General features: G+C 38.2%; 1 protein-coding gene across 1 annotated transcript in view; it reads right to left on the reverse strand.

The window, feature by feature from the left end:
* Positions 1 to 17,426, reverse strand: part of KCNH8 (potassium voltage-gated channel subfamily H member 8) — a 367,485-nt gene that overhangs the window by 222,724 nt on the left and 127,335 nt on the right. Inside the window, exon 2 of the mRNA XM_041734461.1 lies at positions 9,603 to 9,836. Coding sequence (XP_041590395.1) covers positions 9,603 to 9,836 — 234 coding nt within the window. The remainder of the gene's footprint in view (positions 1 to 9,602; positions 9,837 to 17,426) is intronic.

The raw sequence follows: 17,426 nt of genomic DNA on the forward strand, positions 1-17,426 counted from the left end.
AATTTTGGCATACTAATTATACCTCGATAAAATTTTTAAAAATTTAAAAAGAAAGAAAGCTATGTTAGACACTGGACAATTCTTCAATTGCAAGACCAACCCATACATTATAGAACATTTAGCATCCCTGACTCCTGTCCATTAGATGGTAAAAGCAACACCCCCCAATTATTGAGTCAAACATCCCTAGAGAAGTCCCTGGGAGGTGGTACAAATCTCCTTTCCACAGATTCAGTGGCTTAAGAGCAAGGACCTTGAAGTCAGAAGATGTTTATGTAACTTGGTTTCTTTGTTTACTAGTTGACAATTTGGGGCAAATTGTAATACATTTAATGTGAATGTAACCAGGTGTTTTAGGTTTACTTTCATCTCCCAAAAAGATATGATAGAACCCTTAATGCCTAGTACTTCAGAATGTGACCTTATTAGGAGATAGAGTCTTTACAGAAGTAATCAGGTTAAAGTGAGGACACTAAGGTAAGCACTAATGAAATATGACAGGTGTCCTGATAAAAATGTGGAAATCTCAAACACAGCCACTCACATGGGGAAAATACTATGTGAAGGTGAAAGTAGAGATCAAGAAGATGCTTCTACAAGCTAAGGAACACTGAAGATTGCCAGCAAACCACCAGAAGCTAGGGCAGAAGCATGGAGCAAAATCTTCCTCACGGCCCTCAAAGAAAGCAACTCAACTGACTCCTTGATGGTAGATTTCCAGAAGGGAGAGACAATAAATTTCTGTTGCCTAAGCCACTGGTTTGTGTGGTATTTTGTTGTGATATCTCTAACAAACTGATACATCGGGACATGATATTTGCAAAATTAATGATACCATTTTAATTTTCTTTTGACATTTTTATTCTCCTCCAGCCTTTTTCTTCCTGGGATCTAGCTAATATGAAATTGGGCTTGATAGAATGGAATATTATTCCACCATCAAAAAGAATGAAATCTTGCCATTTGCAACAACATGGATGGATCTAGAAAGTATAATGCTAAGCAATATAAGTCAGTCAAAGACAAATACTATATAATTTCACTCATATGTGGAATTTAAGAAACAATACAAAGGATTTTTTTTTAAAAAGAAAGAGAATGCGATAAGCCGAGACACAGACTCTTAACTGTTAGAGAACAAACTACTGGTTATCAGGGGGTAGGTGGATGGAGAGGTGGAAGAAATACATAATGAGGATTAAGTAGTGTACTTGTCAAGATGAGCACAGGATGATGTATGGAATTGTTGAACCATTATATTTTACACCCAAAACTAATAACATTATGTTAAGTATACTAGAATTATTTTTTTAATTAAAATTTTTTAAATAAAAAATAAATTAAAAGAAAAACAAAATAGACTTGAAAGGTAAGATTTCTGTAGAGGATATGCTAAGATTAACATGTAAAGGTTGGGACCCATACAGCCAATCATGATGATCTACCATGGTGGAGGATATAACTTTCTACCATTTAAAACCTTAGGAAGAAGCTAGAGTCTGGAAGATGGCAATATGACATGATATACTACGGTGTCCCTTCAGTTTGTGAGATTGTGAAAAGGAATATGGGAGACTAGAGATAATCTCTTCACTCTGAGGCTTCACAGCTTTGAAGCAGGAAGAAGCTGTGTTGGATAGTTTTTTGGAAACACTGAAGACATTAGAGACCTTTTATTTCTGTATTTGGGACTCGAGAAAAACTGCTTGTCAAGATACCTCTTTATCAACATGGAGGTGGCTGCCTACCTTTGAGGAAATGTGAGAGCACAAAGGATATTCCAGTTTATTTTCTCAGAGACTCTCTTTGCTTTTTTGTATGAAGGATGAGTGTGCTCACCTTTTAAGAGCTAAGGGGAGGTAAAGTGATTTAGGGAGTACCACCAGCTACAAAACTCAGCTGTAATGCTATAAGGGGAACATCAGACAGAAGCCATGCATGACTCAGTGGTCAACAAGAGGTGAAGGGACCCTTTCTACATTAAGCCTCATATCCCAACCATGCAAATCACCATTTAGGAAGAAAAAAAAGAAGGAGAAGGAAACTCTCACAGACTGGGCTTATATCAGCAAAGCAACTGTACATTGTCTAAAGAAATTGTTTAAACTATTACATGAAAGAGCCATAGTGGTAAGGACTTGGTTTTTGAGATATCCCCAATCCTTTCACAAAATTAAAGTAAAAGTAACTAAGGTAGCAAAATCAGAAATCCATGAAAAACATCAAACTGTATGACAACGGGCCCTTGGGACCTCAGAATACAGAGTGATAGGGCAATACCCTTAGCATTTAAGTTTTTACTCGATTTTGAGTTGACTTTTACATATGACATAAGATTATGGTCCAGTTTCATTCTTTTGCATGTGGATATCCAGTTCTTCCAACATCATTTATTGAAGAGATTATCTTTCTTCATTGTGTATTTTTGGCTCTGTTGTGAAGGATTAGTTGACTAAGAAGCTAGATTCTGTAGGAACAACAGCTGCATAGGAAAAAACAGGATAGGAAAAGGAGAATTCCCAATAGGCCTAGGAGATTAGGGGGGTCTCATAAATTGTCAAAAGGTATCTCTATTCCCAAAAGAAGAAATGCTCTGAAAGTAGAGGACTTCATAGACAGATCTGAAAACAATTAAAACTAGAAAGGAGAGGCACCTGGCTGGCTTAGAGGGTGGGCTCTTGATCTTGGGGCTGTGAGTTCAAGCCCCATGTTGGCTGTCATTACTTAAAAATAAAATCTTAAAAAAAATACAAAGGAGCTTTACATTCTTCAATTTACAGTGATTGCAAGTGGGCTACACAAAGATAGGATGGTGATGGGGTTGCCTGACCCTTCAGCACTCTGAGAAAATCTTTCTTGGAAATTGTTGGAACCAAAACTCTACTTGGTCAGAGCATGAAGATCAGGGTAAGGAAAGAAAATATTTCAAATACTAGTGTGGGAGAGGCCATGCTAGGAGAGGAAACCAACCTCAGGAAGTAGCAAAAATGTATCTGTGCTAAAAAGTGATTAAGAAAAAATACTTTCTGGGATGCCTGGGTGGCTCATGGTTAAAAGTCTGCCTTCAGCTCAGCGTATGATCCTCGAGTCCCAGGATCGAGACCCACATCAGGTTCCCTGCATGGAGCCTGCTTCTCTTTCTGCCCATATCTCTGCCTCTCTATGTGTGTGTCTCTCATGAATAAATAAATGAAATCTTTAAAAAAAATAAAAAAGAAAAAAACTTTCTGGTAATGGCAGAAGGGACTTAGAGCCATAGATTTAGAAAAGTTTTCCAAGCATACCTCTATTTCCAATATTCTTCTAAAAGTCAAAGAAAACATATTTTTCAAACAAACAACAGACAAGGATAAAAGAGAAGAATAAAGACAAAAATTATCTGACCAGGGCAGCCTGGATGGCTCAGCAGTTTGGCGCTGCCTTCAGCCCAGGGCCTGATCCTGGAGACCCAGGATTGAGTCCCACATCGGGCTCCCTGCATGGAGCCTGCTTCTCCCTTTGCCTGTGTCTCTATCTCTCATAAATAAATAAACAAACAAACAAATAAATAAATAAATAAATAAAATCTTTAAAAAAATTATCTGACCAAAAAACCTACATAAAGTAAAAACACACCCAAAATATTCCATGGAGTACACAAAACCAAAACATTTCAAAATAAAGCAAAGGTAATCAAGAAAACCTTACCAAATTTGAAACAACAACACACAGTAACTTAAAGACTCAGAAATAACATGAATAAGTATTACAGAATGAATGTATTCCCTCAAAATTTGTATATTGAAATTCTAATCCCCATGACCTCACAATGTGACTGTATTTGCAGACAGAATCTTGGAAGAATTAATTAAGATGAAGTCATATGGATGTACCCGAGTCATATTGACTGGTTTCCTTATAAAAAGAAGAAATTAGGACAAAACATAGAGAGACAAGATTATATGAAGACACAGAGAGGAAAAGGCAGTCATCTACAAGCCAGAGAGAGAGACCTCAAACGGAAGCAATTCTGCCAACATCTTAAGTTTGGACTTCCAGCCTCCAGAGTACTGAGAAAATACATTCTTGTTGTTTAAGCCTCACAGTGTGTGGTGCTTTGTTATGGCAGCCCTAGCAACTAATGTACTAGGCAAAGAATGATATGAATAATATGAGCAAACTGAGCTCAGGAGGGCACATAAACAGAAGACAAAGGATTGAAGATTTTTAAAGAGAAGAAATACATTGTGAATGCATACCACAAAAATAAGGGAAAGGAAATAAACTACACATGGTTAAAAAAAAAGGAAAACAAAGAAATGAAAAAGACAAAGTGATAAAGAACATGCAAAGAGGACCCAATATAGATATAATTGGATGTTATTAAAGAGGAGAGTCAAAGCAATAGGAAAAATAATAATGACAATTACAATTCAAGAAAAATTTCCTACAATAAAAGAGACTTAAACAAATAAGAAAGGACATATAACATATCAGAAGTAAAATCCAACTCTAAACATTCTATATCAACTATCCATAAACTGTGGTCTGAAGGCCAAATCTAACCTACTTTCTGTTTTTGTCAACATAGACACATTGTGAGACAGCCCACCTAGTCATTTACATATTTTCCAGGGCTGCTTCACACTACAGTGACAGAAAGGAGTACTTGAGACAGATTGCCTGCAATACATATAGTATTTAATCTATGGCCTATGCCAAAATATACACCATGGCCTATGCCAAAATATACACCAGTAAAAATACTGGATTAAAATGAAAAATAAATAAAAATGAAATAAAATAAATTCATTGAGCATCCAGGACAAAACATCAAGATACTTAAATAGCAACACTTCTAAGGTAAAATAATACTCTATACCAGTACATAAGGGAATAACATAATTGAGATATTTAAATGAAGAAAATATGAACCAAAAGCTTAATTTTCAGCCAAACTGATCTACCAGTCTAAAGGCCACAGTTGCACAGTTATTAACAAGCAAGAATTCAGAGAAAACAGTTCCCATGAGCTCTTTCTGAGATGGCTCAGAGAGCAGGCTTCAGGAAATCAAGAAGAGATTGGAGAAGCTTTGGGCTAAGGATATACGGTTATCATTAAGCATATTTAACAATAGCAGTAAGATTAAATGACAGAGTATAAGAATGACAAAATATATGCAACTGTTATTTGCTGACAATGTAAATATAACTATGAAAGAGGTCAGAGAGGAAGAAGGGAGACTACGAGGAGAGCAGAATGAGCATGCTGTCTTATAGATGATAACTGGTACAAAAAATATTACTTTAAATAATCAGGGGAAAGGATAAGAAGGAAGAATTGGCTCCCGGCTAGTCACAACATTGTTTATTGTAGGAAATGAAGACAAAATCTTGAGAAAGTGGACTCTAAGTACCCTAAAGGTAAATAAATGCCTCATGTTAAGGATAGCTTTTAGAAAAAGACACAAACTTTCTAAGTAATAAAAGTATTTAAAAGAGAGAGGGGCAGAAAAGGCAAAGAAAACAGACCACATTCCAGTAGGAACGCAGAAGTCCATCAATAGACAAATGATTGAATAGATGATGATAGATTCAGATGATATCATACTATGCAGCTATAAAAGAGAATGAATGACTTTTAGCATACATTGTTCTACAAGGTATACACAGTCCTAGAGAATATATACTGTTCTGCTGAAGTGCAGAATAGTGTGCAAAGTATGCTCTGTATAAGAAAAGGAGAAAGCCACAAAGATTTTAGTATTGCGCGCATATTAAAAGAAACAATGATAGAATGAACACAAATTAATAAAATGGTTAGCCTTGGTTGATAGCCATACATCTGTTTGCCTAGAATAGCCCGAGTTAATGCCTTTTGATATCAATAGAAGTGGAGGAGACTGCTTTTTGAAAAGGCATCTTAATGGTACTCATTTCTGATATAGGTAGACCCTTGACTATCTAGAGGGAGGATAAGTAATGAGAAATGTTAACTACTAAACATGAAAGTGTAAAATATTATCCCATTTTAGACAAAGAAAAGTCTGCATTGTATTTTTTTTATGTGTGAATTGTATGTAGGTGCTTTACTTGAAATAAATGGGATTCTTAATACAATCATGTGTATGTGTGACAACACATACAATGTGACAACACAATACTGAACAAATTCTATAAATCAGTGATTACTTTTTTATGGTAATTATGCAATTGCTTTATTTTTTGAAAATAGATGATCTTATTGAAGTATAATTGAAATAAAATGTTATATTAGTTTCAAATATATACTGATTTGACAATTATACACATTTTGCTATGCTCACCATAGCATACCAAATGTAGATTTATATTATGTTTATCTGTGAAACTGTCTTCCTAATTATTACTTAATTTTTAAAAATCTTATTCTTTCTTTATATTGGCCTTTTCATCTGTAATATGACAATGTAAAAGTATCTCTCTTTTAAAATTGTTTTAGGATAGACAGAAGACATCAATAGACACTTTTCCAAAAAAGACATCCAAATGGTTAACAGATACATGAAAAGATGCTCAATATCACTCATCATCAGGAAATAGAAATCAAAACCACAATGAGATACCTACCACCTCACACCTCTCAGGATGGCTAAAATTAACAACATTAACAACACAAGAAACAACAGGTATTAGTGAGGATGCAGAGAAAGGGGAACCCTCTTGCACTATTGGTGTAATGAAAACTGGTGCAGCCACTCTGGAAAACAGTGTGGAGTTTCCTCAAAAAGTTAAAAATAGAACTATCTTACGATCCAGGCATTACATTACTAGGTATTTACTCTAAAGATACAAAAATACAGATTGAAGGGGTATATGGACTTTGATATTTATAGCAGCATTATCAATAATAGCCAAATGAAGGCAAGAAGGAGGACTGTTGAGGGCATAAGCTTTGTTTTAAAAATCAGAAATCCAGACATCCTCTGAAGTATCCATAAGTCCCTCTAATGATCACTTTCAATTCCATTCAGCAAACATTTCCTGCGAACTAACTGTCTGATGGACCCTGCTCTAAACTCAAGCTCTACCTGCCGGACATGCTGCAACAGCTCATGTATTTATTGGTTGTGCTTCAAAGGTTCTCCATTGTATGTGGAGAGAGATATTTACAAAACTAGCTAACATACAGCATGATTATCAGAGGGAAGAGAGCAATTTTCAATTACTTATAATTGGATCAATTTATTGGCTCAAAATGTCAGACAATTCTCCATATTGATTGAGTTACAGCAGACTGGTGCCTTTAATGATTTCCACCCAAGGAGGTCCAAGGCTATAGACATCTTATAAAATCCTGGGCTCAGGAAATTCTTTTGGGTGTTGACTCTCACACCGTACTCCATATTTTCTACTTTTCTGGCCTCTAAAGTTTCCATCCTTTGGGCTTCCCATCTAGATTCTGCCCCTTGGCCTAAACCTTTCTCAGTGGTGCCACATTTAGATATTTTGAGCTGGCTTAAAAAGGAAGACGTTCAGATGGATCTGGAGTCACCTATACAAGGCACCTATCTTGAGAAGGACAAATCTGCAGTCAGCGGATAATTTAGACAAAGAATATCCCTTTTCTCTTTGTTCCACCAGATGGTGGTTTTATCACTCCTGACCAGTCTGCATTTTCCATGGCATCTCCTATTTTCTTCTATCTCAGGCTCTCTTCAGTGATTGTGGTATAATTACACAGAGCTGGAGTCCTTTTATTTTATTATATTTGCTACACAGGCCTTATCTATTGACATTGGGAAGGACACAAAGGTCTGAACTATGTTCCTAATACAAAAGCACTGGATATTCTGTTCCTCCTAGAATGGTACTTTCCAATAATTCATGACTACCATGTATCCAAAATTCACATGATCAAAGACTGTCCTCCAAAGACAAATAAGTTATAAAAGAAGATGAGGTTCCCATGTTCAGGCCGCTACACCTCTTCCTGAGGTGACCCCAATACTAAGTGCTGAGAGCAAAATATAGAGGCTTGAAATGCTGCTAATCATCAGCAAAGCACAGGATAGCCTCCCACAACAAATAATTACCAACCCAAAAAATCAACAGTGCCGTAGCCGAGAAACCCAGAGTTAGAATGCAACTTAGATGTTGTAACAAAAAGACCCCAAAATGAAATGATTCCAGTAAGAGAAATTTATTTTCTCATCGTTCTGGAGGCTGCAAATGAAGATCAGGGTGCTGACAGGGCTGTTTTATCTTGAGGCCTCTCTCATCCTGTACTTACATAACCTGTCATCCATGTGCCTGTATCGTTGTTATCTCTTCTTCTTATAAGGACACTAGTCATATTGGATGTGGGCCCCACCCTTATGATCTCATTTAACTCTAATCACCTCTCTAAAGGCCCTCCCTCCAAATGCAGTCACAGTGGGGTTAGAGCTTCAACATACGAATTTTGAAGACACACAATACAGTCCATAATATTATGGGAAGGGAGAAGAAAAGTTAGACGACAAACAATTGCATTTTTTAGGCATTTTTCCTAAAAGTTACATAAATCATTCTTTTGCATATCACTGGCCCAAAATTTTGTCACACCCAGCCCAACTTCAAAAGAGGTGAGGAAGTCTATTCTCTAGCTTGGTAGCCCTTCGTGGAAATAAATCTCAGACAGCGATGCTATTTCAGGGAAAACTATTAAAGAAAAATAATTTTAGAAATTGGAACAATCTGTTCTATTTTTTTAAAAAAAGATTTAATTTATTTATTCATGAGAGACACAGAGAGAGAGGCAGAGACATAGGAAGAGGGATCACGACCTGAGCCAAAGGCAGATGCTCAACCACTGAGTCACCCAGGTGCCCCAATCTGTTCTAATTTTGAGTTGGCACTTCCCCAGTATCATGCCTCTTGGATTCATCCAAACTACCAGGACCCATGAGGTAAAGAAACCAATTCCTACTTCAGACCCAAGCACTGCAGATACCATACCGGTCCCTACATCTTCTTTTATTTAGAAAAGAGACACAAAACCAGCCACAGGAAAACACTTTCCTCAGCAGCAATTTTGAGTCTAGGCAAATTTATTCCTATTCTGAGGTACACCACGTGCCTCTTATTTTGTCTTTTAAAAAGTAGTGAGAAAGGCTCCGTGGACAAGGAACTGGAAGAGAAAATGCCTATGCTGTCCTTTGCATTAACTTCCTCTTCTGCCAGTGAACACTCGGATTTCTGTCTTAATGACTGTGGTTGAGATGTGGTTCTTAAAGGCACATAATTTGGAGAATATCCCTGGATAAGATCATCTATTAGTAATATATTAACAACTATCATATCTAATATGTATTTTAAGAATGACCTAGTGAAATTATAAGACACTTCACTTTAACATATAGTCATTCAGTTAATATATAACATTGAACAGTTATAATTCTAATGCTAAATTTTCAAGCAGTTTATGCTGCTAATGGATAAAACATGACTATTGCTCAAGTCGTTCGTGGAACTTCAATAACAGTGTATATTTATGGGAAATGCCAGTAAGCTTGAATGTGAGTTATGGAGTAATTACTGAGTTGAAAGCAGGTGACCCTTCACAACTGCCCAATGAGCACCAGTCTCAGAAAGCCACTCACCGTTCTTCTTGTAGAACATAATTTCTCCTTTGAATTCTGTTTTCTCCTCCAATGACTTTTCTATTTGAAGCATCAGCTGCTCATTGGTTTCAACTCCAAATAAGAATTTGCAGCTGCAACTCTTCTGCATGACTTCAGTCCGGGCGAATCCAGCGAGCTCACAGAAGCCATCAGAACAGTAGACTATGGGGAACCCCTTAGCCACCTGGGCATTCGCAAGGATGAAGTTGCTATCTGTAGAACAACAAGAAGACACTCAGGCACTACATGAGCATGAGGAACTCTTTTTTAAAATCATAGTTTCAGGAGAAATTATGAGCACATGTGTTTAGCTAACAGTGCCTAAAACGCATGTCCTGATGTGCTGGGGTGAGAAAAAGACAGTCTAAAACAGCGACCAGCAGAAATATGTATTAAGCTCTGATTCTGGCTTGCATTTTGAAACACACTACAGCAGGAATACAGTTTTCATTGGCCTCTTCAAAGCACTTAACTATCTAGTTGGCAGTCAGGTAGGCACTATTGGGCATGATTTTGGGCTCAAGCCCTGAATCTGCTGCTTGATGTATATACATAAACTTGAACAAGTTATTCACACACTACACTTCAGTTTCCTTAGGTTTGATTTCTCTAAAAGCAGACTCCAAATGAGGATTTGAGTGTAAGACATTTACTTGGCAAGTGATTTCAGGAAGCAAGAAAGTAGGAAATTGAGAAAGGGAAGGCAGGAACGGTAATAAAAAGTAGGAGAAAGGGTTTTAGTGCTATGGCAGGTGGGAGGTTATACAGGGACCCTAGAATTGACCAAGGACCACAACATGGAATTTTCTCACTAAGAGGAGAGAAAGGTGTGTAATAGGGATTAATGAGAAATGTACATAATGTGCTTTGTGAAGTCTGTGGCACAAATAAGTATTCAACAAAAATTGTTGAGTATTATTCACATCTTTATGGTCATTATGTTAACAAATAAGAATCAAAGGACAATCAAAAATAGCAGAGTGTTAAGTGCTTGGAGATAACCTCTACAAGACAGTGTGAAAGGCAACATTTAGGGAAGGTTCCTATAGGATGAATCTTTTTGAGATTAATTTTGAGGTTTGAATATATTTATAAGCAAAAAGACACATATTGGGGATGGGCTGTAAGAGAAGGCATTTACAAAATCTGCTGGTAGGTGACTTTAGGTTCAGAATGAATTAGAGATTATTATTATATCATTCATTCATTCTTTCACAAAACAAATGTTGGACAATATATTAGACAATATTAGAGGCTAGGATTTTTAAAAATAACACAAGTAAAAATACAAAGTACCACAGTGTATGTTGTTAGATGAAAAAAATCAAGATTCAATATAATATGTTATTAGATGAACTATTTGTCTGAAAATATATAAACACATATAAACATATATATGTATATCCAAATATTAAATGCTTGTGTGTACCCAAAAATAAGTGGAATACCTTGGCAACTGTAGATATCTTTAGAGAGAACAACATTGGGCAAAGGTGGTAGGCACACTTATTTTTACCATACACCTACCATACACTTTTAAAGTTACACTACATGCTTTATATATTGCATATTCAAAAACCAGAATGTTTTAAAAATGTTTCCAGCAGACAGCCTATCTTGAGCAAGGAGGAATTCCAGCTATTTCTCATTGTTCAGTAGCACAAACACTGAAGAGCTCTTCCATGAGCTTCCTCATCATTTTTTTAAACATCTGTTTCATGTTTCCATAGCCCACTATCAGCTATGAGAACCAAATCCATTCTACCCACTTTGCTCCAATCAGCCCTTAGCCCAGAGCACCAATTCTAGTGCTAACATCTGCATCCTGCCTTAGCTGGGCTGGCTTGTCTACCCTCCCAGTCACCCTCTCCCTGGGGGAAAAAGCCAGAGCTAAAGTCCTACACTGGGAAGCCTTTGACAGCATGTTGTTTTAAAGCCACAGGAGGAATTAAATTATCTGAGACTAATATTTAATTCTGCCACACTTTGCAGAAGCATTTATTAACTGTGTACTACATGTCGGACTTTGTTACAGGTGTAGAGACAAAAAGTTTACTGGATGCAGTCCCTGAGCTTGAGGATCAGTAATGAGCCTGCCTGAGTTCCCAGCTAGGTCCAGAGGTGGGCACCCTTCTACTGGCTAATGGTCTTCACCCATAGCTCCGCACAACTATGGATCACTCTCTAACCACAATGTCTTTTCCTCTTCCCATTCTAAAACTTTGGCTGAGAGATTGCTTAGAAAATGTAAATACATAGCATTGGCAAAGTACTCAAGCATCCTGAAAGAGCTTTTAATGCATTTTCAGAAGCCATTTTTTAGTCGACTATTGACATGTTTATTGACTTTCTACTATATGTCAGGTGACTTGATTCTACCATATGGCAGGACCTATGGGGAGATGAGGGTGGGTGTTAAAAGATGAAGAAGGTATAGTCTCTAGCTCTAGATTACTACAATTTAATTAAAGAAATGCATGAATATCAATAACACTAAAACACAGCTTATGATAGGTACCAAATCAATGGTACACTGATGATATGTACTACCAGAGTTGAGAGATTAAAGATTCTGAGCTTTGAAAATGGTTAATGTGGAGTAAGACAGAAATAGGTGGAGATGATCAACCAAAAGTCCTGGAAGGTCAGAAGCAGATGCCAGGATGGAATAGGCTCAGGATAGAGAACAGCCATTGGAGACAGGAAATAAACGACACCACATTTTGTCCTAAGGTCCAGTTTTCCCATTATTTAAAGGACTACAATAGTTTTCTTTTGTTAGTATTTATCTGGTATATTTCTTATCTTACTACTTTCAACCCTTCCTTCTGGGGATCTCTTTTAGTTGTGTCTTGTACATAGCACGTTTTAAATTTTTAAAAAATACAGTATGAACGGGTTAGGTCTAAGTGGTTCAGTCAGTTAAGCATCAGACTCTTGATTTGGGCTCAGGATCCTGAGAGCAGGGGGGCTTTGCACAGGGAGTGGAGCCTGCTTGGGATTCTCTCTCTCCCTTTGCCCCTCCCCGCTCAAAACTACAAAATGAAGATACTTCGATCAACCTAAGATCAATATATTTACCCTTATCATTATTACTATCTTAAATTGTTTTCCAACTAACTTAATTTGTGCTTTTCTTCACCATTATTTTGCCTTTTCCATTCTCAAAACTTAAGAAATATAACTTACCTAAAAAACTGTATAACAATATTTAACATCAACAATAAATATCCACCATAGATCATACATCCAGCAAAACTCCCTCTGTGCACCACACAGATTGTATTTCCCTCCTTCCCCAGAGAAGAAACCCAAAGCTTGAATTTTTGTAATAACCATTCCCATTCATATTTTACCACTTACATATGTATCTTTACACAACAAATTGCCTATTTTCCCCCGATTTTATGGCATACACTACAGTATTTCCTTCTACATAGTTCTTAGTGACTTCGTTCTTTCATCAATTTCCTTAGCGTCCTTATAATTGTTTACATAAGAAGAGACCAGCCCTTCTGGAGCTACAATAAGCTTTTGAAAAAAGCTGCTAAAGGACTCACCAAATTGCCTAAACTGTGTGTTCAATTAAGGATTATACTGTGTTGGGGGCGAGGAAAGATGGTGGAGGAGTAGGGTCCCCAAGGCACCTGGCCCCACCAACTTGGGTAGATAACTTTCAAATCATCCTGAAAACCTACGAATTCGACCTGAGATTTAGAGAGAGAGCAGCTGGAACGCTACAGAGAGAAGGGTTTGCACTTCTAACAAGGTAGGAAGGCAGGAAAAATATAAAAAAGAATCAAGTGGGGGAGAGGCCCCTACTAGGAGGCGACGAGAGCCTGGGGACAGGAGAGCCCCCGCCGGGAGAAGCAGGAACTTTGAGAATCCGCACCGGATTCTTCCGGAAAAGGCGCTCAGCAGGGAACCTGGGCAGAGCCGCAGGAGGGCAGCGGGGCCTCCAGGATCCCGGGGTCACTGGCAGAGGAGGGCGCTGGGGAGAGCGCCCCACACACCCGGTGGGAGCTCGGTAAAGGGCTGGAGCGCCCGGCGGGGCCTCGGGAGAAGCTGGTGGGTCAGGCGGGGGCTCCGGGCAAGGCGGCTGCGCCCTGATGCCTTCGGGAGCCCCGGCCCTGGGGGCGATATTCCAGCGGCGCAGGCCCGGGATTCCAGGGCGCCAGCAGACACAGCCCAGGATCCTGCAGTCCCCCAGGATGGGCGGAGGCGGGGAGGGCACAGGACAGACAGCAAGGACGGTCCTGCCACCGGGCACCCCGAGCTGTGCAGGTCAGCACCCTCCGCCCTGGGAGCATCTAGGCCAGTGCCCACTGGGAGCTGTGGTATTTACTGCGGGAGCCGACTCCAGGGCTGGAGAGCTGGCCGCCGCCAGTGTGGTTGTTCCTCCTGGTGTCACCCTGTGCCTGGGACGTGGGGGGGGCTGCCAGGGAACAGGAGCCTCACCGGATAAACAGCTCACCTGAGCCCGGCACCTGGTGGGGGGGGGGCAGATCCCCCAGGTGCACACACCTGAGAATCAGCACAGCAGCCCTTCCCCCAGCAGGCCAGCTGGAAGGGCAGGGGAGAGCAAGTTCTTGACCGAGCAGTGCTGGAAAGCTCCAGGGGAAGTCGAGGGATTTCCAGTATATAGAACCAGAGGGTACCCCTCTTTTTTTTTTCCTTATTTTTTCCAGTACAACTCATTTTTATATCAGACTGTAATTTCCAATTTTTTTCTCTTTTCCCACCTTAACTATAATATTTTACCACCTCTTCATTTTTAAGATTCTTAAAAGATTCTTCCTTTTTGACTTTGATATTTCTACAATTACAGGTCCTAGATATATTTTCCACTTCTAGATTCCCTTCAACATACTCAACTTAATTTTGGGAGATATACAAGATATTTTTGTTGTTGTTGTTGTTTTGTGTTTTTTGTTTTCTCTGTCTCATTTATTTCTACAACGGCATAAGTTAATACGTTCTAAAACATGACCAGTATGCACCCAGAACCAAGTGGTATGCCATTCTGTGAGATTCCTCATTCCCATTCTGCCCCCCTCTTTTATCTTATTTATGTTTTGGTGGTCAATGTTGGAGCCCTTCTGGGTTATATAAATTTGGAACTAAGCATCTTCTAGGTTACAGAACTTAATATACTCAGAAACAAGAGGATTACCCTCTAGAACCCCTTAGGTAGACTACATTCTCCCTCCACTACAACTTCTTCACCACCACCATCTCCCGGTCCCCCCTTTTTTCCTTCTCCTTTTTTTTTCTTTTTTCTTTTCTTTTCTTTTCTTTCTTTCTTTCTTTCTTTCTTTCTTTCTTTCTTTCTTTCTTTCTTTCTTTCTTTCTTCTTTCTTTTTCTTTCTTTCTTTCTTTCTTTCTTTCTTCTTTTCTTTTCTTTTCTTTCTTTTCTTTCTTTTTCTTCTTTAGGATTCCTGGCCTTTTATTTTTTACTATTTTGTTTTACAATTTGTTTTTCTCTTTAGTGGTCCTTTTGCTTTATTTTGTTCTGATCTTTGTTTTCAATTTCTGGTCTCTGACCTCGGCAGAATCATCTAGGGTGAAATTTACTTAGGTCTTGATTGATATTCTTGATGCAGCCTGCTCATACAGCCACCTGCACTGAGCAAAATGACTAGAAAGAAGAATTCACCACAAAATAAAGAATCAGAAACAGTACTCTCTGCCACAGAGCTATAGAATTTGGATTATAATTCGATGTCAGAAAGCCAGTTCAGAAGCACAATTATAAAGTTACTGGTGGCGCTTGAAAAAAGCATAAAGGATTCAAGAGACTTCATGACTGCAGAATTGAGATGTAATCAGGCAGGAATTAAAAATCAAATGAGATGCAATCCAAAATGGAGGTCCTAACGACAAGAGTTAATGAGGGAGAAGAAAGAGTGAGTAACATAGAAGACAAGTTGATGGCAAGGAAGGAAGCTGAGGAAAAAAGAGAAAAACAATTAAAAGACCATGAGGAAAGGTTAAGGGAAATAAATGACAGCCTCAGAAGGAAAAAAATCTACATATAATTGGGGTTCCAGAGGGTGCTGAGAGGGACAGAAGACCAGAAAGCATATTTGAACAAATCATACCTGAGAACTTCCCTAATTTGGGGAGGGAAACAGGCATTCAGATCCAGGAGATAGAGAGATCTCCCTCTAAAATCAATAAAAAACCATTCAACACCTTGACATTTAATAGTGAAACTTGCAAATTCCAAAGATAAAGAGAAAATCCTTAAAGCAACAAGAGACAAGAGATCCCTAACTTATATGGGGAGAAATATTAGATTAACAGCAGACTTCTCCACAGAGACCTGGCTGGCCAGAAAGGGCTGGCAGTATATATTCAGGATCTTAAATGAGAAGAACATACAGCCAAGAACACTTTATCCAGTAAGGCTCTCATTCAGAATAGAAGGAGAGATAAAGAGCTTCCAAGATAGGCAGAAACTGAAAGAATATGTGACCACCAAACCAGCTCTGCAAGAAATATTAAGGGGGACTCTGTAAAAGAAAGAGGAAGCCCAAAGAAATAATCCACAAAAACAAGGCCTGAATAGGTATTATGATGACACTAAATTCATATCTTTCAATAGTAACTCTGAACGTGAATGGGCTTGATCCCATCAAAAGGTGCAGGGTTTCAGACTGGATAAAGGCAAGACCCATCTATTTGCTGTCTACAAGAGACTCATTTTAGACCTAAGGACACCTCCAACCTGAAAATGAAAGGTTGGAGAACCATTTACCATTCAAATGGTCCTCAAAAGAAAGTAGGGGTAACAATCCTCATATCATATAAATTAAAGTTTACCCCAAAGACTGTAGTAAGAGATGAAGAGGGACACTATATCATACTTAAAGGATCTATCCAACAAGAAGACCTAACAATCATGAATGTTTATGCCCCTAATATGGGAGCTGCCAAGTATATCAATCAATTAATAACCAAAGTAAAGACACACTTAGATAATAATACACTAACACTGGGAGACCTCAACACTGAACTTCCTGCAAATGACATATTTAAGCACAACATCTCCAAAGAAATAAGAGCTTTAAATGATACACTGGACCAGATGGATTTCACAGATATTTACAGAACTTTACATCCAAACGCAACTGAATATACATTCTTCTCAAGTGCACATGGACTTTCTCCAGAATAGACCACATACTGGGTCACAAATCAGGTCTCAACCGATACCAAAAGATTGGGATTGTCCTGCATATTTTCAGATGATAAATGCTTTGAAACTTGAACTCAATCACAAGAAGAAATTTGGAAGAAACTCAAACAAGTGGAGGTTAGAGAGCATCCTGGTAGAAGATGAAAGGGTCAACCAGGATACTAGAGAAGAATTAAAAAGATTAATGGAAACTAATGAGAATGAAGATACAACTGTCCAAAATCTTTGGGATACAGCAAAAGCAATCCTAAGAGGGAAATACAATGCAATACAAGCATCCCTCAAAAAATTGGAAAAAACTCAAATACACAAGCTAACCTTGCACCTAAAGGAACTGAAGAAAGAACAGCAAATAAAACCTACACCAAACAGAAGAAGAGAGTTAATAAAGATTCGAGCAGAACTCAAAGATATAGAAACCAGAAGAACTGGAGAAGAGATCAACAAAACCAGGAGTTGGTTCTTTGAAAGAATTCATAGGATAGATAAACCATTAGCCAGCCTTATTAAAAACGAAAGAGAAAAGACTTTAATTAATAAAATCATTAATGAAAAAGGAGAGATCACAACCAATATCAAGGAAATACAAACGATTTTAAAAA

Source organism: Vulpes lagopus, chromosome 19 (assembly GCF_018345385.1).
Source record: "Vulpes lagopus strain Blue_001 chromosome 19, ASM1834538v1, whole genome shotgun sequence".
In the NCBI taxonomy this organism is placed as follows: domain Eukaryota; kingdom Metazoa; phylum Chordata; class Mammalia; order Carnivora; family Canidae; genus Vulpes; species Vulpes lagopus.